Source organism: Epinephelus fuscoguttatus, linkage group LG6 (genome assembly GCF_011397635.1).
Source record: "Epinephelus fuscoguttatus linkage group LG6, E.fuscoguttatus.final_Chr_v1".
NCBI lineage: Eukaryota > Metazoa > Chordata > Actinopteri > Perciformes > Serranidae > Epinephelus > Epinephelus fuscoguttatus.
Window position 1 is genome coordinate 25,928,033 of NC_064757.1, and position 22,670 is coordinate 25,950,702.

At 41.2% G+C, this 22,670-nt stretch overlaps 2 protein-coding genes across 7 annotated transcripts in view; one reads left to right on the forward strand and one right to left on the reverse strand.

The window, feature by feature from the left end:
• Positions 1-126: 126 nt before the first annotated feature.
• Positions 127-9,099, reverse strand: LOC125889783 (probable gluconokinase). 4 transcript variants are annotated; one of them, XM_049577925.1, is made up of 6 exons: positions 8,997-9,099; positions 8,649-8,709; positions 6,556-6,586; positions 6,377-6,463; positions 2,032-2,075; positions 127-1,471 (listed from the first exon to the last, which is right to left on the reverse strand). In XM_049577925.1, exons 2-6 carry the CDS (start codon positions 8,684-8,686, stop codon positions 1,102-1,104), a joined length of 570 nt encoding a protein of 189 aa, XP_049433882.1. In that variant the 5' UTR covers positions 8,687-8,709; positions 8,997-9,099; the 3' UTR covers positions 127-1,101. The 4 variants fall into 4 exon arrangements, with proteins under 4 accessions (XP_049433882.1, XP_049433883.1, XP_049433880.1 ...); XM_049577926.1 differs by having other exon boundaries at positions 8,818-9,099; XM_049577923.1 differs by having other exon boundaries at positions 8,803-9,099.
• Positions 9,100-9,740: 641 nt separating this feature from the next.
• frmd3 (FERM domain containing 3) overlaps positions 9,741-22,670 on the forward strand; it is an 89,768-nt gene continuing 76,838 nt past the window's right edge. For all 3 annotated transcript variants that reach the window (XM_049577900.1, XM_049577901.1, XM_049577902.1), the window contains exon 1: positions 9,741-10,086. In XM_049577900.1, coding sequence (XP_049433857.1) covers positions 9,982-10,086 — 105 coding nt within the window. In that variant the 5' untranslated portion in view covers positions 9,741-9,981. The remainder of the gene's footprint in view (positions 10,087-22,670) is intronic.

Below are 22,670 nucleotides of genomic sequence, written 5' to 3' on the forward strand. Positions count from 1 at the left end.
ATTGTGAGTATTTGCTGCTTTTCTTTGTCTCTCGTGATTGTAAACTGAGTATCTTTGGGTTTTGGTCTGTTGTCAAAGCAAAATAAAATATTAAACACGACATTCAAAAACTTGAGGCATAAAATATTCAACCAAAACCATCATCGGTCTATTTTTATTTCATATTCCCGTGCTGATGCAACTGTGAATCAACCCAATCAGTGACTATAATGCCAAAATGCCAAATGTCTCCTGTACATGATTCGTGTCTGTCACATCCATGTAACAAAATACATAGTATTTAATCAACTCCTTCATATTTATTTATTTATTTTTGCATAGCCAGGTTCATTTCCTGTTTACTTCCTTACAGTGCAGACTTACAAAACTACCAAAGTCCTTGCCATTAGTTAAAAAAAGCTAATATCCACAGTATCTTTAACTGCTGGTGTGAAAATCTAGATTTTTCTTTGTGGAATATCGTCGGAAATTTATATCTCGTGTTCAAAAAAAGCACTTGGCACAATGGTCCCAATTCAAACACTCTGCAGAATAAACTGGAATGGCACTTAGACTGTGTTTTGAAATGTTTCAGCACCACAGAATTATTCGGATTCTGTATTAAACGGGAAATTTCGCTATTTTTCAACCTGGACCTTATTTTCCCATGTTTTGTGTCTACGTGACTAATGGAGACAATAATTTTTGAAGTATTTTTTTGTTTTAATGTGTGTTTCGAATCAACTAAACTTTACAGCACTTCACAGAAACCCCGACACCAACTAGTGTTTTGGAGGTGTAACTGCAGAGTGACACAGACGCACCACCGCACAAGTATAAATGCTCACAACAGCGTAGGCCACGTGCGATGGCTACAACGTAGGTTCTGCAAGTATAAATCCCGCCACTGCAGCCTATCTGCTGTGGCTGAAGGAGTCTCTCTCAAAACAGGACCAATATCAAAAATGCTATTTAGTCACATAGGCATAAAACATGGGGAAATAGGGTCCATGTTCAAAAATACCAAGTTTCCCTTTCAGTGCAAATAAGCAGATCAGCCAAAAACTCCCCCTAGCGTGCAAACTTCTCTTCACTAAGATGTTAACTACAGATGAACTGTGGTTAAGGCATTGATGACGACTTGAGGCTGATGGCGTGCTTCTCGACCTCCATGGCCATGTCAGTGATGCTCCTCCTAATGTCCAGTGGCAACACATTCTCCTCATCCGACGGAGGCTCTAAATCATCAAACTGGGAACGCAGCATGTCTGCTTTCATGTAATGTCCCCTCCGGGCCACCATCCTCTGCTGAATGAGATTGTAGTCACCATGTAGGAAGATAAAAAAGACATCAGGGTAGGTTGGAGGCAGGATATCTTGGTCTGGACCGGAGGAGAAAGCGAGGGCTTTGGAGCCGTAGAGCAGGATCTGTCTGTACAGACGCTTCAGGGCGGAGCACGCCACAAGAGCATCAGAGCCTGAACGCCTTTCTCTGGGATGGGAAGACACAAACGCACATAGCTGGTGAGGGCAGGAGTGAATTAATGACAAGTGCAGTGCTGACCTGTACACTGAAATGTTGTGTGGATAACATGAGAAATGTTAGAAACACTTCACTTAAAGTGAACTGTGGTCACAAACAGCGTCAGAGATGAAGGAGGTGAGGAGAGAAAAGATAGGATACAAGGATGAGTGGATACGGGCTGACTGAGTGTGGAAGAGTTAAGAAAGAGAAGTCTTTGATGTCGCCGCAGACGTTTTAAGAAAGAGATGGCATACTTTTCAGCTCTCCCCACCTCTCCTCTACACTCTCACTCACTTAATCTGTTTTTACTCTCCCAAACTCCCTTTCCTCGCTCTCTGGTTTTCATCTCAATTTTCAAAACCATCTTTGATAGTTTTGATCTTTTTTTCAGACAATTTCACGCCTGCATATATCCTTACCTCGCTGCTCCCTCTCACTCCCTAAACCCATCATCTTCTCCATTTCTGTCAATACAAAAGTATGATGTGTTTGCAGTGCAAAATGTTCATGCGTCTGTTTGTTCTTACCTCTCAATAACTTCATGTAGTTTGAGGAGCCAAGGCAATCTGTCCTGAAGAGACAAACAACTGTTAATTTGTTTTAAGTAGCATGTTGTTAATTTATTCATCACTGTCTACAGCAGCAGTTGTCCTTGCTAACACATGTTTTTTTAATATTTGTGATCAATATGTTTTTGCAGTTGCTTATTTACACATCCAGCGGTTATGGAATGACATTACCATTAATTTGGAGTCCTGTTTCTGGCCACCTGATGAATGTAAGTCCAATATTTACTCTTTCACTGAGGGAAATGTCTCTTTAGCTGCTAAATGCTCCGCTATGTTCACAAGACCTGTATCTGTCTGTGTTTGGTGCTGGTAATGCACAGTGGGTTTTTCGCCTGCTGCCATCAAAAACAATGCTGAGAGCAGCGAGAGCTATAAAGCTCTGTAAAGCCGAGAGAAGCTGTAGATTCAGGTGACAGAGGAAAAAGGGAAGCCCCTGGGCTTACTCCAGGCACACTAGCATCAAGCCAAGGATGTATAGTTAAAATGCTGCTGTTAGTTTAGGCTAGTGGTTCTCAACTAGGTGTCTATGGATCTCAATGGGTCCTTGAGGGAGTTCCAGGGGGCCCCAAGAAAAATGGGGAATAGCTTATTTTCATCATTAACTATACGATAGAAGTGATTCCAATGTGAGTAAGAGTCCTAAGAGTGAGTACTGTCATCATAGGTCTCACTTAGGGGCGGCACGGTGGTGCAGTCCTTAGCATTGTTGCCTCACAGCAAGAGGGTTCGAACTCTGGGGTGGGGGAGCCCTTCAGTGAGTTTGCATGTTCTCTCTGGTCAGTGTGGGTTTTCTCTGGGTACTCCAGCTTCCTCCCACAGTCCAAAGACATGCAGGTTAATTGGTGACTCTAAATTGGCCGTAGGTGTGAATGTGAGTGTGAATGGTTGTCTGTCTCTATGTGTCAGCCCTGTGATAGTCTGGCGTCCTGTCCAAGGTGTACCCTGCCTCTCACCCAGTGTCAGCTGGGATAGTTATCTTCTTAACTGTGGTTGACAGCTTTAGAATACTGGTCTTAATCCTACAACCAAAATCCTTTTTGGTGGAGGTCCATGACCTAATGTGTGTCAGTTCAGGGGTCCTTGACACGAAAAAGCTTGAGAACTGCTGATTAAGGGCACATAAAAATTAAAGTTACAAAAAGATTTGAGTGGAAAGAGAACAAGGCAGACACAGAGTGGGCTGAAACTGGTCAGTGTTCTCTTTTGATCAAGAGATTTTAACTATACATCCTTGGCTTGATGCCCAGTGGCCTCCTTTTTTCCCTATTGCTAACCAGTTTGACTTCAAGAGCACCTCACATTCACCTGAATTCCACCACTTCACAACTGTGAGCACCCTGTATTTTTTCTTTTGCTGTTAGAAATTCGGGTGATAATTCCATAGATAATTCTCTGCAGTTACATCAAACTGTCATTTGGTGCACTGTTATTATGAAAATACTGACTACAGCTGTTTTAAAGACAGACAAGAGTTCTCATCATTTACTTGGTTTCAGGGTTTACAGCTTTGAGCTTTTTGGCTGCCCAGGGAAGCAAGAGAAGGCGCTGCCTGGGGTCACAGGCATGATCACTGATTCTGGCCTTGCCCTTTAATGAGACTGGGTCGGTAAATCCAGGCACATATACTCCTAGTTTCATCATAACATTGGCCATCAGAGAGGCAAGCTGTGCACTGCATAGCATCACAGGGCAGACAGGGCGAGCTGAGCCTGCAATGCAATCTGAGGGTTTGCGTCATCAATCTGAAGGTTGTTTCATAAATTCACCAAAAATATTTTTATACTTTGTAGAGATGTTGCTCCTCTGAAAATACTATATTATACATGAAAATATATTTAAAGGTCCCATGTTATTCTCATTCTCAGGTTTGTACTTGTATTTTGGGTTACTACTAGAACATGTTTAAATGCTTTAATGTTCAAAAAACATATTTTTCTCACACTGTCTGCCTGAATATACTTGTATTCACCCTCTGTCTGAGACACTCTGTTTTAGCGCCTGTCTCTTTAAGACCCCCTCTCGTAAAAGCCCAGTCTGCTCTGATTGGTCAGTGTTTGCGGGTCTTACACATCTTGGCTTCAACAACACTCACTTCCAGGTAAACAACTAGCAATTTATTTCAGTTGCGGAGATATATGAAATCAGCAAACATGTTCATTTCTGTTGTCATTTTCAGCCATAACTGTAACGTACTAGCTGCACTGCAAAAACTCAAAATCTTACCAAGAATATTTGAAATTTTCACTTGAAATAAGTAGAAAAATCTGTCAGTGGAGCAAGGTTTTTTTTCTTATTACAAGCAAAAAAAACTTGGTCCACTGACAGATTTTTCTACTTATTTCAAGTGAAAATTTACTTGAAACAAGTGAAAATTGCCTAAAAACAAGTAACTTTTTAGGTGATGAGTCTTATTTTAAGTGTAATGAGATTTTTTTTTGACTAGAAATGAGACATTTTGACTAGAAATAAGACAAATATTCTTGGTAAGATTTTGAGTTTTTGCAGTGTGACGTTTCTGCTGCGCTTATTTAATGTACTCTGTTTCTTTGCTGTCATCATTGATAAAACAAATCAACCTGCACAGAAGTTAAACAATATACTACTGTGGACAGGGCTGCAGCAAAATGTATTTTAGCCACTTAAAAAAATCAATATCAGTGTAATCTGTATTTGAATATTTATTCTGCTTTACCTTACACACCAACCAATTGAGGCCATGGTGGAGCATCTTAGTGTTCTGCTCTGTAAAATTACTGGTATTGTTGATGGATACATCGACTGCAATTCCTTATTGGAAAAAGCTGTCTGACAGCAAGGTAAAGTGCTAAAAATATTCTAAATATAGCATACACTTAAAGCGATATTGATATTTTTGGGGTGTAGGCCTTTTTTAGGTACCTAAAAAAAATGAACTAACCGAGGCAGCATTTACTCAGTGTTGTTTGATTTCATGTAGCTACTTCAAGCAAGGAATTTCTACCCCTAAGTTATTATAAAAAAAAAAAGGTGATTTTGTCTGCTGAGTGTTTAGCTGAAATTGCATTGCTAGGCAACAGCTTGGGTCTGTGTTTATTTCCTGTCAGCTGATGCCATTCACGTACAGGGCAACAGTCCGACAGGGAATACATAAGGGCCCATTTAGATTTGTTTGTTTCGTTTGTTCGTTTTTTGTTTATTGTATAGTTGTGACATTACAACTTAACGAGAGTCCTGACGGCTTGTTTAAAGGCACAGTTACTGAATACGAACTGTGGGCATTGCTCTGTGGATTGAGTGTTTCGATATTTTCACAGTATTCATACAGCACCTTTGCCTGCTTCATGTCAAAAATGACACAGAAATCTGACTTTTTACAATATGGGACCTTTAAAAAACGTGAAAAATCTAAGTACCCTCATAGCTGCAGTGACCATAATGCAGCACAGGGTTTTATAGTGGATCTTATTATTCCAAGTCAGAGCCCACACTGACAATATTTTCTATTTAATGGACTCAAGTCAGAGAGTCTTTGAAAGAACCAATCAGGGAATCAAACAGAGATCAGGCAGACAGACATCTTTAATTACACTGCAATCAGAAATAGAATCAGTCCTAATTTGGTAACAACTGATCTGAAGTCACATTTTTTTTTACACTGCAGAGCCTTTAATATGAAGAGCTGAACTTGAATGAGAGGAATCACATTCTCTCATGTCCTGTGCGGTGATGCCAACCTCAACCTGCCAACTCTAATACTGGCATGAAAGACACGTGTTTGCCACAGCCTGACAGTAATCCCAAATTTACATCCATTCTCAAACTGCCGACTGTTGAGTATTTTAAAAACATGCCAAAGCATTGGACAGAGCAGGTCCCGGGGGAATTCTCCCCGCCGCTCAAAGCAGATTTCTGAGTGGGAGGTTATCATGAGCCACCAAACAGCGCTACCAGCAAACGGCTGCCAAATGTTGGCAAGGCTTGCTCTGTCTGTGAGCTTGTAAACTCAGCGTTGGCAGGCGGCCAGTCAATAGTTTGTCAGTCTACCTTTATTTTGAAATTCAGCAAACAAGGGAAAAAAAGACAAATATTAGACAAACAGGAAATAAATCCCTCAACTGAATTTTAGGATTGTGGGCAGCGATGAAAAGCTCAGTTTTCATCCCTGCTGCTCTCTCTGTCTGCTCTACTGGAGCCTCCTCTGGCCACTTGTTGAGTTCTCTGAGAATGATTTACTCATGACAGAAGTGAAATGGCTCACTCTGTAAATGACTGACAGTTGATGTGAGCTGACAAGACACCTCCACACAGACACACACACACACACCTGGTCTGTGAGCGGTTCACCACGAGCCATCTTCTCAATGTTCCCCTGTGGGTGGAAGTCATCCCCTTCGTGCAGCGGCCAGCCCAGCTGACAGGTGGATACAAACACTGATAAGTCATACTGTGAGCAGAAAAATGATGGAGTTGTGTTAGTGTAGGGTGTGAGGTGGATCCAATTACCTTTTCTGAGAGGAGGGCCCCTAAGCTGCTCCTATATGAGAAAATGAGTAAGACGTAACAGACAGAATTGATACAGTGCAGTAACATTGATCTGATCTACTGCTTTGAACCATCACTTTACTGTCACAGACATGCTGTCGTTTAAAGCTTAAATCATTGGTAGATATTTTAAATAGTCAGCAAGTAGTCTATATTGATGATCAATGAATAGTTTACAACAGTGTTGAGCATTGCCCGATTGAAGCTTCATTGCTGTGTTGATTTGTTGCATGTCTTTGTCTTGTGTTATGTTAATTTGAATATCTATGTTTTGTGCTCTGGCAGATAAAACAAGTCATTTTAAGTCATCACTTTGGGCTTCAGTGTGTAGGATTTAGGATATGTTGGCAAAAATGGAATATAATATAATGAGTAATATGTTTTCTTTAGTACATAATAAACTGAAAATAAGAATCACTGTGTTTTTGTACCCTTAAAATGAGCCATTTATATCTACATAGAGAGTGGGTCCTTGTCTGCAGACATCGGCATGTTCCACAACCATATTTCTATAGTAGCCTGGAACAGACAAACTGAACACTGGCTCTAGACAGGGCCATTCATGTTTTCACATCAGCCACTGTAGTTAGCAGCCAATTTGCAATGAGAGCGTCAGAAAAACATGGATTTTTTTAATGTGAAACTGCTTTACTCAGTGCTTTTACCAGTTCAAATCACCAGGTCTTTTGTTTTGGAGAGAAAGAGACCTCTGTGGATAATTCAGCGCACGGTAAAAACCTCCCTGAACATCTGGATCAGAAATAGGGTAAGTTATCGGAAAAAATAGGTGAGTACATATTTGCAGATGCTAGGTGAGCAACCCATCTGCAATGAGCCAATAAGGGGAGGAACTCTGATGTGTATCTTGAAACTGCTTTATTATTTGTTTGTTTCTTTCTTTATTTATTTGTTCTGAGAGGAAGATACCTCTGTGAATATTTCAGCTCCTGGTAAAAACCTGAACAATTAACACTACAGAAATTCTTACAGGGAGAAGTTTCGGCTGGTTGCAATCTGCAGTCCTCACCCCTGAATTCCACTAAACCCCCCGAAATCTTACACACTGTTCCTTTAACAGACAGAAACGTTGAACAGAACCAGGCTCTTTGTGATGACCATTTGTCACTATTTTTATAGACAGTAATAATAAGTAAGTAATAAGTAATAACTCGGCTGATTTTCAGCAATTAATATAATTAGTTGATGGGTGTTAATTTACATTCTTTACAGGACTAAGCAAAGTTCAGCTGGCTTACTGCCCTCTCCAGATAGTAGTACAGTGTAACTAATTATGTGATGGAGTGAGGTATTAACGGTTCATAAACCACCACCACGAAATCACTTTTTGATCATATTATATCATGTATCTGTCATTACGGAGCTTACAAAGCATTTCTTTCTTTAATTTCTGAGTGATAAATCATGTGAACAGGTGTGTCATGCAGTGATACATCAGAATAACAAACTGTTGAGAACAATGATAAATGGAAAACAGTTACGGCACAGGTTTGAATTTTAAAGTATGTTATGTAATTTTGGTGTCATAGAAAATATCTTTGATTCTATTTCATATTTAAGGTTCTGCCTACTGTGTTCATGGTTTATAATCAGTTAGTTCTTCTTTCATTAGTCCCCCCCCCCCCCCCCCCCCACATATACACACACACACACACACACACCAAAAAAAACCAATAAATGAAATGAAATGAAAAATAAAATGAAATACATGGAGTTTAAATACAGAAAGAGTAAAGAAAAGTGCTCCCCTGGATGACTGTCAGACCTGATAGAATGAAACAACATATGAGTAGCTTGTGTTCATTAATCCTTTCCCATTGCTATCATAGCGATTTGACCACTCAGACCATCTTTTTTCAAACAAATTCCCCCTCACTCATGTAAAAAAAAAAAGCATTTCTCCCAAAGCATTTCCGCATCTTTCCCCTCATGTGACTTAGTAAACTTATGTTAGTTGAGCTCTGCTCATTGTGCTTCTTATGTGAGATACCACCTTATAAGTCTGTCCTATACAAACATAAACACAGTGTACATACTTTCCACAGCCTGAGACTCCCATTATGATGTAGATCATCGTGTCAGTGGATCCTCAGACACCTGGAGGCAGAAAAATCCCTTTATCACTGCTGGCATTAACTTCTGTACAAATCTGAGAACATCATAACATGTAACAGTAACAACAGTGCTCACGTGATGCGACCTAGCTTTATAACAAACAGGCGGGGCTTCCGTAGCTGCTGGGATCCTAACAGGTGAACCCTGTCACCCAGCGGTTCATTAGCTCTGATATGTAAACATCCTGAAACACGAGCTTAAATATCGATGTTTAAACGAAGCATACGTCTCGTTTTACAGGCGACATATTGACGATACAAAACACTCACTACGTCTGTCCGGCCTGCCTGCTGAACCAGTCAGACTGGTGTAGAAGAGGTGATAAAATATGGCATGTCAGAGATATTGCTATAGCTATACAGCAGAGGCAGGTTGTCTAGTACAGTACGTGATGACGTAGCACGCACGCCTGAGGCTATGTTCGCTCTTAAAGGGCCAGCGTCCTGTTCGGATTACGATGCATCTGAAGTTTCTGACGTCATTATTGATGAAAATAAACCATAATCTCACAGTTAAAATGATGTATGACCGCAGCTGTGTGCGTATTTGATCACAGGAAGTCACCTTGTTAAATAATGCAAGGTAATAATATATATTTCTCAAGATATTATAGGTTATGCAGGGTTTTCTTTTACATAATCACGTTGATGCACAAATTAGTGCAAAAAAAACTGACTGTTTAGTGCACCAGAGTGTGTCGATTTTATTATATCAACAACAGCCTGTGAAACAATGTGTTCACAGAGCCCACAGCTTGTTTTAACCATGCTTAGAATTTGTAATAAAATAGCACATAAAATCAGTGAGTGAATAAAACAACCCACATTACTTTGTGGTTTACAGTCACCAGCTGGCGATGTGACACCACACACGTGGGATCATAATTGTAATATGTGCTGAAATTTGGAAGGAGGAGGGAAAACAGGGGGAGGAGGGAGGGAGAGAGAGAGAGAGCTCTAGAGGGAAGGGGTAAAAAGCCTCTCTCCCTCCTGTAGATTCACCAGTGGGCAGACAGGAGACGGATGCAAGCTCTCCTCCATCCCGCTCTGTTGCATCCATCCATTCTCTTATCCATCCATCCATCCACCTCTCCATCCACCCATCCATTCCCAAGGGCGTCACAAGGGGTGACAAGACCCGACTGAGAGGCGCATACATGCACGCCTGTGTGTGCGCACGTCCTCCGTGTATGTGCGTATCTGGTCTGCCTGTGGATCCGCTGACATGAGGAGCTGAAACAGAACCGACACAAGGATGAAAATGCTCCGGTTTCGCAGCCCCAGCATCCGCTCCTTGGACCAGGAGGTCCTCTGCACGATCCGGTTACTGGACGACTCCGAGATCTCCTGCAGCATCCAGGTGAGACGACAGCTTCATCCACCTCATGTATTGTCCTCTGTGATCATTGCAAATATCACGTGGACGCAGCAAATTAATCACACGGGTGAATTAAGCTACTCTCATAATAAGGCTGCTGCTGTAACATCCCATATTGTTTATGATGACTCTGATTATAGCGTCATGTTTGTGCAGCAAACACCATCTTAACGTAATGTTCTTGTCAACGCTGCTGTGATTTACTGGAGAGATTGCATGCTTTTTGCCCCACACAGCTCATATGAGATATGGGTTATAGAGAGGGAAAGTCATATCCAGCAGTGATATGTGTGTGTGAGTTGGGTCCAAGCAAGATGTGACCCACATGGAGAGAAGTTAGGATGAAGTTTGATTCATGGCAGAGGAAATGATGGAGCTGATGGGTGTGGTGATGTTGATGGTGATGATGATGATGATGAGGACAGAGAGGACTGCTGTTGGGGTTATTGATTGCAATTAGTCATGTGAAGCTGTGTGTGTGTGTGTGTGTGTAGAGAGAGAGAGAGAGAGAGAGAAAGAGAGAGAGAGAGACAGTTGTGCTTTCGCTCTGTTGTTTCCCTGTAGCAGTGATGGTACATGTTGTTTCCACCCAGCCAGCTTCAAATGGCCCCGTCACCCGTACAGCTCTCAGCTGATCAGATGCTGCATTGTCAAACTAAAACAAGGATATTCTAATATATTATTGAAAACTAGAAATGTGCTTTTAACTGACAGACAAGGATTTATGCTAAAGTAGTGACTCACAGTGGGGTGGGTGGGCCCTCTGTCAGGGAGGCTGTGAAAAGTTTTCAAATTTATCAGATTATCATGATTCAGTATGAAAAACAACCTTTTTTTTTACATTTTAATTTTTAGATCTAAAATAGCATGTAGATAACTTTCTAATCTAATAACATTATAATTATCCACTTGTGTGTAAGCTATGTCATGTTAGTCCAAGGCACACACAAGAAGGGCTCCACAGTATAGTTTCTATCTTGTTAGGGGTCCTTGGCTGGAAAAAAAAGAAAGCTCATCACTTTCAGAAATCTGGGTCTGACGCAGAACATACACTGCTCCACCCAGCTTGGTCCTGGCAAGGTGCTGGAAACATCAATAAGTCCAGACTAGTAGAAAAAGATTTCCGCACACTTGCATCTAAAATTGGAACATTCACGTTCAAATCTGACAGCCTATGGAGTATGAGACATTTGATATTTAAGGAAGAGAAGTCATAAATCTTTTATTGATTACAGAGTAACTACACCCCACCCTCCAGGAAAATAGGAAAAACATGATAGAGGTCAGGAAGTTGGAATAATAGAGTAGTTTTATACTCAGAAGATAAAGTTGTATCAGGTGACTTAACGAGATGATGGTCTGCCATCTGCTAAAACTTCACAATCAGTGGGATCAGACTTTGAGATGTTTCCCCCTCATCATTTATTGGTTTTGAGTGACTTTCATGTTGTAACGGGGTGTCTACAGGTCTTTGCCTAGAGAAAAGTTTTCCTAATATAAGGCCTTAAAAAGTCTTGAATTTAATTTAATTCAGATTCAATAGTTCTTAAATATTTTCGGTCACATTACCGTGAACATTTTTCCAGCCTGACAGACCCAAGAGTTAAGAAAAAGTTTTTTCCCACAGTATTTCCCTGAATATTACAATAATAAATAAGATTATTTTTATTGGCTTTTTTGCCTTTATTGACAGGACAGAGGGTGAAATGGGGAGACAGAGAGAGAGTGGGGACTGACATGCAGCAAAGGGCCGCGAGCCGGATTCGAACCCGAAGCTGCTGCAGCGAGGCAATGCCTCTGTACATGGGGTGCCGGCACTATCCACTACGCTACCAATGCCCCATAAATAGGATTTTTGACAGCAATGAGATTTTGTTTTCTTTTACGTGACACACATTACACTTAAACTCATCCAACCGTTATCATTTTTCCTGACTTAATATAAGGTGGTATTAAAAAGTCTTCAATTTAACTTGGTTATATCTGTAGACACCCTGTGTAACCTTTCCAGAACTGTGGCTGGAAGATTTATTGTTTTTCATTTCTCCTGGCTTATGGCTTTTAGCATTAACCATCAATCTGTGTTTCTGACCTGACGTAAAACCTTTGACTTGTAACCCAGACCTAACTTGAACCAACAAGGAACTGATGCACAGACCACCACCTTTAAAACTGAACTCCATCCAACTGAGAAACTGACATAAAAGGAATAAAACCTGATTGTAGGCTTTAACAATTCCCATGAGAGATCTAATTTTGAAATCTTTTTGGGCTGCCCGAACAAAGGAAAATATAAGATTCCCCGTTTCCACAAACAAATTAGATCCTGTGTGGCTCCTGGGTCCCTCTGGGCATGGGCTGCAGCTGCTGCCAGAGAGGTAAAAGTAAAATCCTGTGAGTCTGCCAAATTATGACGCATGATTACAGAGCACAAACGTGTTTGATAAAGAAAAGTGCAGAAAAATATTGCAACAAATTCCTTAAAGCAGCACCAGCTTGTTGACAACCCAGTAAGTTGAACAGAGTTGAGAGTGAACGCAGCTGTGAGCAGCACCTACTGAGCCGCCTCTAGAAGAAGTTGTCAGCTGCCCTGTTGTGCGACCCTGAAACACTGAAAACACTCGCTGCATGTCAAACTAACTGTCTCGCTGCTCTCCTACAGGTACCCAATCAATGATTTACAAAACACCATAAAGTGCGCTGAGAAGAGGAGGGAGAGCGGTAGGGGGGGAGGTTGTGTCTGTTCCTGTGTTTTCAGCCTCACATGCATGTATACCTGCGTGCTCGTATGTCCTGAGAGCACAAAAGTGTGTTAAACTCTGTGTACACGTCTGAGAACATTAGAGTGTGGCTTTTCACCAGCAGATGCACGAGTCCAACATTGTGGAAGTGCTTTTAGCTGTGTGTCTGTGTATGTGTGCACGATAAGGAAATGGACATTTATATTTCTAGCTGACTGCCTTTTCCAGGGCTTTCTTTAATGGCTTTGTGTTCCGGTGCTGAGCTGCTCCTTCCTACATATTTCATGACATCCTGTGCTCCTCATGCTACACTTCTGCTGCTCAACAACAGCACTTCTCCTCTTTCCACTCTACGGAGACTCCCATCTCTGACTTTATCTGCTTATTTTCTTCTCTCTGCATTATCGCTGTCTGTCTTTCGCATTTTCTCCCCGTCGTGCTGAATATGTAGGTCAGGCTGAGATGCCAAAGAAAGCACTAGATTGAGCGCCATCATAAAAATGGTGTTTTAAAATTGTTCATAAATTGTGCTTGTGAGCAAATGCGTCACAACTGAATAGTTTGCTAAAGTCTTTGATGCCCTTATTTCCTTTGACTTTCCTCTAAGGCGTCAGCTCTTGACTTTGCATAAAACGTGGGTGCATTAGCCGGGGTCCCTCAGGGCAAAACATTTGGCACCGCATGGATTATCCTGATTAAATGAAGACTTTAAAATATCTTGAAAAGCCACAATAAGTGTGAACATTCTTTAAGGCAATAGACAATTTTGCCTAAAGAATGGAAGAAAATTTATGACTGGGATGGTCCTTGCATAACACATCAGTCTCAGTACTGTGAGCATAAAAATAAAAATAAAGCACCTTTTAAGAACGAGGAAATTTAAATTCAGTCATGTGTAGGGCCTGTCCCAATACCCACACTTCCCCTAGAAATACCCACTTGAACTTGGTTGTGCATGTTCACGTTTAGGCTAGTGGTGTCCCAAAACAGAATTGAGTGGAAGTGGTTTCCAACACTTAAAACCCACCCTAGATTCCAAGGGAGCCCAGACCCACACTTTCAACAAAGTGGAAGATGAAATTTCCCAGAACACCTTGCGAAGTCAGCAATTTCGGCAAGTTTTGGAAAACAATTTGTTGCTGTACGATCTGAATGTAGGCTATACAAACAACAGATGGTTGGACTAGCGTAAACTCATCAGCAACTCGGCTGATGCCTGCACATCGGCCACGCTGATTTGCATGAAGTGGTATCTCATTTCTTAGGGAAAGATCTCTATCCTAATATTTCTCACTTTCCTCGTCAAGGGTTATCTCGCAATCGAGGTCACACAATACCAAGTGGAAGATTTAATAGGTAGAAATGGGATTGGGCTGTACACCTTGATGTTTTCCCCAACCCTAACCAAGTGGTTTTATTGCTTAACCTAACCACCAGCCGCTTCTTAGTCATGTGAGTCGACTTCTGCTGCTTGCCACTGTCACTTCTGCATCAAGAAATGACGCTAAAGGCTGTCCAAGACTCAAAGTATGACAAGTAGGGATGAGAGCATGTTGAATTGACACAATGCAACAAGTGAAATCTAAGTAAGCTGAAACATCTTAAATCAAGGCAACATAAGCTTGTTAGAGACTGACAAAAGGATTTTATTGGGGGAGTTTTTCCTTATCCGCTGTGAGGGTCCAAGGACAGAGGTTGTGATTTGTGATATTTGGCTCTATAAATAAAATTAAAATTTAATTTTAAAATTAAATTGAATTTAATTGGTGTGGTGGAAAAGTGGTTAGCATTGTCATCTCACAGCAAAAGAGTTCCTGGTTCAAACCCTTGGGTAGGGGAGCCCTTCTGTGCAGAGTTTGCATGTTCTCCCCATGTCAGCGTGGGTTTTCTCCTGGTACTCCAGCTTCCTCCCACAGTCCAAAGACATGCAGGTTGTGACTGTAAATTGTCCGTAGGTGTGGATGTGAGTGTGAATGGTTGTCTGTCTCTATGTGTCAGCCCTGTGATAGTCTGGCGACCTGTCCAGGATGTATCCTGCCTCTCGCCCAATGTCAGCTGGGATAGGCTCCAGCTCCCCACTACCCCTAATAGGATAAGCGGTTACAGAAATGAATGAATAACGGAATTGAATTGAATTGAATTGAAAACGGGGCATTTCAACTGTAGCAACCTTTTCTGTCCTTCTGTGGCATTTTTGTGTCGCTCTATTGGTTTTAAGAAATTATGCAAAAACTTACAGCCTCATTTCAACACAATACTATTATTATTTGCTAAATTTATGCCTATTTTCTTACATACTGAGAACATAATCTTTAAATATTTTGTATATAGATAGGTGTACTTTTTTTAGCCTAGTTTAGTCTAGTTTTAAGATATCCGTGGCTTTATTGAAACTAGATATATTTAGGCTACTTTTGAAAAAAAATCTTAGCAGGGGAAATTTTCCTGTTCCACTGGCAGATAATTTTACGAGTAGTATTTCCCCCATTTTACTGCTTTTTTTCTTGTTTTTGAGAGCTGATTTTCAGGGAGTCCTGGATGTGTTTTCTTTGTAAATATACAAATATTTTGATGCATAATGTTTTTTAAAGATGTCAGGTCCTGGGTCTGGAGACATGGCAACAGCCTACAGCTGAGCATAATTATGTTGTTTACTGCGACTCTAAGAATAGCTTGACAGCAGAATAGAAGGCAGGTAGTGTGTGTGTGTGTGTGTGTGTGTGTGTGTGTGTGTGTGTGTGTGTGTTTTGTATGGGTGTCTACAGCCCGGGGGTTGAACGTGTCCAGCCTGCTGCTCTCATGTTCGGTGGTAATGTTAAGTCAGAACTGCTGCAGGAGAGACACGTCAAGATCAATACACACTGACCTCCTCTGCTTTCAGCTCCTCTCCCCTTCATCATTCACTGCTTTTCTTCTCATCCCCTCATCCTCCCATCTGTCCTTCTCCTCTTTCCCCTCTCTCATCTTTCCACCCCTCCCTACCCTGCTCTCTCTCTCTCATCCCACTTATTCTCTGCTCCACTTACAGCTTCGTATTTACTCCTCTGACCACCTTTTCTCACTTTCTATTTTTACATCGCTCATCTATATCTCCTCCCTTCTCTCTATCTCTCTCCTTCCTCCCCCCTCCTTCTCTGTGACACATCATGTATAATTAAGGGTGATCACTGTTCTTCATGAGGCCAACATCAGTCAGCTGTCAGCGATGCGCTACACCACGAGTGTGTGTACGTGTGGACATACAGTATATGTGTGTTTGCAGGGTGGGGTGACCGAGGCTCGCTTGCATGAAAGATTTAAAAGTAGCCAATGAGCCAAAGTTCTGCAATTACAGACATTAATTCACCATACTGGGCAAGAAGTTGCTGCGTGGGACTGAAATAGCTTCTGATAACTTGAACTTTTGAAAGCTTGAAATACATCCTGCTGGTGGGTCTGTATCTATTCTGGTGGGAGTCACCTTATCAATACATCAGGCTATTTAAAGATGCATATGGTTGTTGGGATTGTTTTTCACTGCGTCTGCCTTTTGCTCGGTCAAAGAGAGGTGTTTGTGTGTGTGTGTAGCTCAGGTGTTGTCTGTCTTTATTTACTAGCCTTTTTGTGGCTGTGTTTGTGTGTGTGTCTGTTAGTGATGCTGAGCCTGTACTATTGTTTCGGCTGGTAGGCATTCTTTGAAACAAGTTATAAATAGCATCAGTTTTCTATTCTTATCCTGCGTGCTGGCGCCTCTTTGATGCTCCTCCGAAGATGACTAAAGAGAAATAATCCGTCTTCTGACTTGTGCTCGCAACTGAGAGGAGGCAGAGAGAGATGAGACGGCTGGATAGAAGGAAGGGAGGGAGGGAAGGGGAACATCAAAAGAAATGCGTGAAGGTGGAAAGAAAGAGAGATGGTTGATAAGACAAAATATAAGATGACATGGTTGGTCACATTACATGAGCTGAGAGGATGACGGCAGCAAATCAACAGGGTGTAGGAAGGAGTAGAAGAGGAAACGAGGTGGAGCGGCTGCAGGGAAAACAGATTAAGCAGATTAAAACATGAAACAGATTTGAAATGAGACTGGCAGACAGGGCAGATTTTGGAAAATGGGAAGAAAAGGTGGAGAAAAAGAGGTAACGCTAAACCAGGAAGGGGAGGAAGTGTTAAAACGGGTCAATTGTTGTTGGAAAAGACTCTACAAAGAGGTGGAAATTGTCAAAAAATGAACCACAGAGAAGAGAAGTCAGAGGTCACACACGGGGCTGATTGATATTCATTGTTTTGCTCAAGGACACATTAGCATCAGATCATCCCTTCGAAGGACGGATGGTTATTCACTGTCGCCACAGCACACATGTATAGAATGAGATATCTTCATGCAACACACATGCAAGTAGCACACATTTGACAAATAGGCCTAGGTTATCAATTGTTGCGGTAATGCACATATTAATCTGTATACAGCAGAGAATACATGGTTATTTATTAGATTAGATGCGAGGAAAAAGGTTTGCATTCACTCCCCTCACTTCATCATACTTGTGTTTCAGAAAGTGGTGGGAAGAAAGTTATTTCCAGGTTCCTCCGATTGTCGCCCCTCCGTGAGGGCGATAAAAAGATATCTGGTATCTGATTCTGACTATTCATACCGGTGTAAATTTAGTTTAAGAGAGAAGGGGTGGAACAGATGAAACAGATACAGCAACACAAACACTGCTACCACTTTTTCAAAGCACGAAACAAAATTTAAACAAGCTATAGAAGAAGTAAACTTAAAGGTATACTATGCAGGAAGTGAGGATGACTGTTCGTGAAAATGAAATTAGAATTAAACCTCAGCTCTGTCCACTTGGCATTTCACCCAAGCGGCAACCTTGAGGGCTGAAAGGTGAAGCCAGTGTGGAAAGGCAAGGTGGGAGATACCCCTTTATAGGTGGGGTACCCCCATATATTGACTATGGAGGCCTAAGCATGTCAAGTAATAACAACTGAAACAAATTTTGTGTATTACTTAATATTACAAATATATGATTGACTTTGTTACACTTTACTACTGCTGTATAATTGACCCTGTTACACAAATATGCTCACTTGTGGCTCCAAAAAACTGAGATGGCTACGGCCGAAATGCTAAACTCGAGGCTTCAAAACAAGAGTCCACAAACCAATGGGTGATGTCAAGGTAGCTACAACCATTACTTTTTACAGTCTGGTTTCACCTCGCAATATTTGCGTTTTTTTCATTGCCAGGTCCTTGTTTTTTGTGGCTTCTGCTTGGATGTGTGCTGCTTACAGTCTGGCACCTGGTCATTACCAGAGTTGGGTATAAGGCGTTACAAAGTTACTTTTTGCAGTAACGAGTAACCTAAGGCGTTAGTTTGCTGTTCGAGTAATCAAATACTTCAGTACATTTTCAAACAAGACATCAGTTTCTTCCGTTACTTTTAGAACGCTGGTCCTTCAGCTCCGAAACAGCAACGGCTGTCGTTTGGTTCTAATAACGGAGATAACGTTAAGCCTATCAGTCTGAAAGAAGCCACGGAGCTTGTGGCTCACTACGTGGTCGGAGAAATGCTGCTGTTGTCTATGGTGGAGTCTCAATAGGTGGAGGAGGACTCGCTGACAGACATATTTCAGACTCAGGACTTGCATTATGCCTGGTACACGCTACACGCTGGTACTCACCAATTATCCTTGGTCGTCTTTCACGGCGTGTGTGATGTCATCGGGTTATTCTCCTCCTATTTTTATCACTTTCACTGTTATTTGAGTCACTGTGTCTGTTCATGTGCCAGTCGACATGTTGTTGTAGTCACCTAAAAGCGTCAGCAGATGGCAGGAGCTATAGGCCTATTTGAAGCGCCATAAGTAAACTGTCAAGCTGCTGTATCTTCCACAGGAAGTTCTGACAAATGTTTCACAATAAAAGCCTATTTAGAAAATGGAGGGATTCTCTCAGCTGAGATTATAAGGGGCTTTTAATTTGAAACAAGTGTTGAGTTTGAAATGACGGTGCGATATGTTAACTTTACAAAGACAAGGAGCGGATAAAAAGTAAATCTATAAACACACAGAGGGATTAATAAATAACGGAGCGTCTATAATGTAGTCTGTTTCAAATGAAGCTGGGAGCCTCTGCAGTTGTGGTGAGTAAAAGCCCCGCCGCTATTTGTTAATGTTATTACTTTATGTCCGACCGTGAGGATGTACCATTGTTTGCTAGCTTGATGCTAATGACAGTAACGTTAATAACTCAGCGGGTTGACAAAGTGCCTCTGCTGTTTCACACCATCATTTCCCCCTTTTACTCTGTGTGGTAACATCCCTAGAGGAAATATTAAAAACGCTGGGGTGTTGTTGTCATACAGTTGTCTACGGCAGCAGATTGTTCTGTGTCTCTACTGGTCAAAGTGACGGCTGTGATGGGAGAACTGGATCTCAGTGAAGGGCAAGTGGTCCATAACTTTAATTTTGGAGACAAAAAAATGTAGGCTTAGCGCCCTGTGGTCCATTGCCCAATAGGAAATGTAGAATACTCAAAAGTACTTTAAAAGTACGTGGGTTACTTTTCTCAGGGAGTAACGTTGGAAGTACTTTTAAAGTAATAGAGTTACTTTACTCAGGGAGTAACGCAGTAAAGTAACTGGTTACCTTTTTAAAAAGTAACACAGTAATGTACTTTGATTACTTTTAAAGTAACCCTTACCCAACAATGGTCACTACCTTTTTTATTTATTTATTTATTTACTTTACCTCACCTGCATGTTCCTGCATGCCTATTTCCTATTTTTGCTGTAGTTCGACAGCAATCATAATTTAAACACTATCAATCTCATCATCATCATCATCATCATCATGCGAGTGTGCATATTTGGGGTGTTAACCTCTTTTCCTGCAGGATGTCCGCACCGTTAATTATTGCATCATAGTGTTAGTCATGAGGAAAAATGAGAGAGGCAGTTGTGAGGAAACACAGACAGAGACACACTCATTTGTGCCAAAAACATTAAAATAAACAAACAAACATATGAATTCGCAGGTTTAAAGTCTTCTACACACAGTCTCTCTTTTCTCTGTCATGGATTGTTTGTTTGTTTATTTGTTTGCCTCGACATGTTGAACACCCTGCACTGCGAAGATAAGACAGCTGCTCCAATGCACCCACCGTGTGCACACGCTCATAGCAGCAGTGTTTTGCAGATGCAGTCATGCCATCATCATCACACTTTATCTATCCTGCCATCCTGTGAGTTAGTGTCCAGCTGTACGCAGGGCGAGAGTGATGGAGATCCGTCATAACAGAAACAGGTACTGCTCCATATATTGATAATTTATGGCTCTGCCTCTAAAGCTTATTAGGCTGCGTGGCCAGCCGTGAAAGCAGGTTCACATGACATGTTTTATATCATGTGTGTTAATTTGTGCATGCCTGTGTGCCCACCTACGTGTGTGTATGCAAGCACAGGGTAATTGTGTCTCCTTCCACATTGGAACAAGGTCACAGTCACCGTTATGGGTACTGCTCACAGGGATGGGAAGGATTATTGGTTTGATATGTAAATGATTTAAATGGCAAGATTACAAGTGGAAGTATATTTATAGATGAGATTATTTAAAACATGATATCACAGAAGATTAGTGTCTTTTTTAAATGTATACTGACATGATATCATTTGTTTGGACTTTATCCCTTGTAAACAAAAACTGCTGATGATAGACAGCAACATTTGAGGAAATGAGTACTGATCACTTGTAAGTAAGGGACATTAGATTTAGTTAATTTGCACTTTTTAACCCTTAAAGGCCTAGAACAATTTGGGGGTCGCTTGACTCTCCTGTATTTATTTTGATTTTCTAACTCAATCTAGCAGTCAGCATCAAGTGCCATACATCAATTTATTCAGAAGAACCTGAAGTTTCAGTCTAACTCATTTAAAGGCACAATTTTATATTTGCTTTGTCCGATAATGGATATATTTAACAGAAAAAAAGAGTAAAATGTTTTTTACCATGAACACAAACAGAACCTCATGAAGTTTGTTTTATTTAATTAGAAGGTTGTAGTTAGATGTTTTGGACTTCCAAATTAAATTTTGGTCTACACTGTACCTTCCCATGGCAAATTATAGCCATTTATTACAAAATTATCCCAGGCATCATCAACAAAAGTTACAAAGTGCTTAAAAATGTTAACTAATTTGAACACCGTATTAAAGAGGCAGGATATTAACAGTAGAGTTTCACTAGGACCACATATTCCTGTCCAAAGAGAGTAGAAACTGAGCCTGATCTGAACCCAACAGGCTCTTTCTTTTATGTACGAACCAACCTGAGCCCAATGCAGTTAATGTAAACTGAAGCACCGTGTTTTAACAACCCAGTCTCACTCCGTGGAAGTCGGTGCTTTGGCAGTGACTTGCGACGTCAGACACCCAATGAAAAAAAGCCGTCCTTTATCATTGGTATGCTACATGGCCAGGTGCTGTTATAGTTTAATGGTGCCTGGGAGTTGGGGGAAATGCGGTGGGACAAGAATGACAGTTAAGGTGTGAAAGACCAAGTGGGGCAGGCAGGAAGAGTGGATGGGTCCAACAAACACTAACTTTAACTTGGGAGAGCAGTGCTGGCGTCATGTGAGATTATAAAGCCAAACCCTGTCGTACTGATGTAGTGCACTTATTTTGAAAGAGACTGTATGTAAACGGTAAATTTCCTGTGAAAACGGAAGTGTATTTTGACAGAAGGCAATGCATGTAACAGGCAGAACTTGACACATCATCCCAGAACGTCAACATCCAATGCACTCGTGGTACCTTACACGTCATATCTGGACATGGAAAGTCCATGACCAAACTTCGATTTGTGGGAAGGTTGAAGTGACAATGTGTTGGTTTGAAATAGTCCATATGGCTTAAAATATTACTTGAATAATAGTAAGATGTAAACTACTTATTAAGTATAGGAAAATGTATCTTTATATCTGGCTCTGGTAAACTGATGATGAAGGCACTTCCTCTAAATGCCATGTCTGTAGCTGCAGGCGAGAGTCCATTACTGTTGTGGGTCAGTGGTTGAAGAGGTTAAACCCAACGTACTCTGTTGTGCAGTTCATGAGATCAATACTACACTGGCGCTGTGTGGGTTTCACTCTGATATATGACATAATTCCTCGTCCCTTCACACGGCTTCTCTCAATTTTCCTTCTCAGGTATAAAACAAAGACAGCCTGGATTTATTAATCAAACATTTACTGATAAATGATGTGATGGTGGGAGACTATTACCGAGCGGGATGGCTGTGGTGAGGTCGAGCGGCTCTTTCCAAAGGTCTCTCCCCATAATTTAAATTGGATTGCTTCCATAAGTCAGCTCCTCCACTGGAAGTGTTTGATCATCCGCCTCTCTCTTCCAATTTCGTAGTCAGTATAGCTTCAGAGGATAATTTGTATTTGCATCCTGCCTCTGCTGCTTACTTTTTAAATCTGTTTAAAGATATTACTATCCCAGCTTTTTCTGCTTTTTTTCTAATCATTTAAATGGTCAATCACAAACTCATGCTGTGCAGCCAACATGAAACCCACAGAACTAAAATTTTTAGCAGAGTCCCGAAGTTTCATCAGGTAGTATTTTAGTGATATATGTATAAAATAATATCAAGGACCGGTGTGCAAACTATACCATGACTTTCAGGCGAGCTCACTTTTTTTTTTTCAGCCCAGCTGCCAGAAGAAAATGTTGGCATTGTGCACAGTTACAAATCAACTAGTCTTAGCCAGGACTCCTGGGAAGAAGAGTCACTGTAACTCAATGGGACCCTTCCTGGTTAAATAAAGGTTGGAAC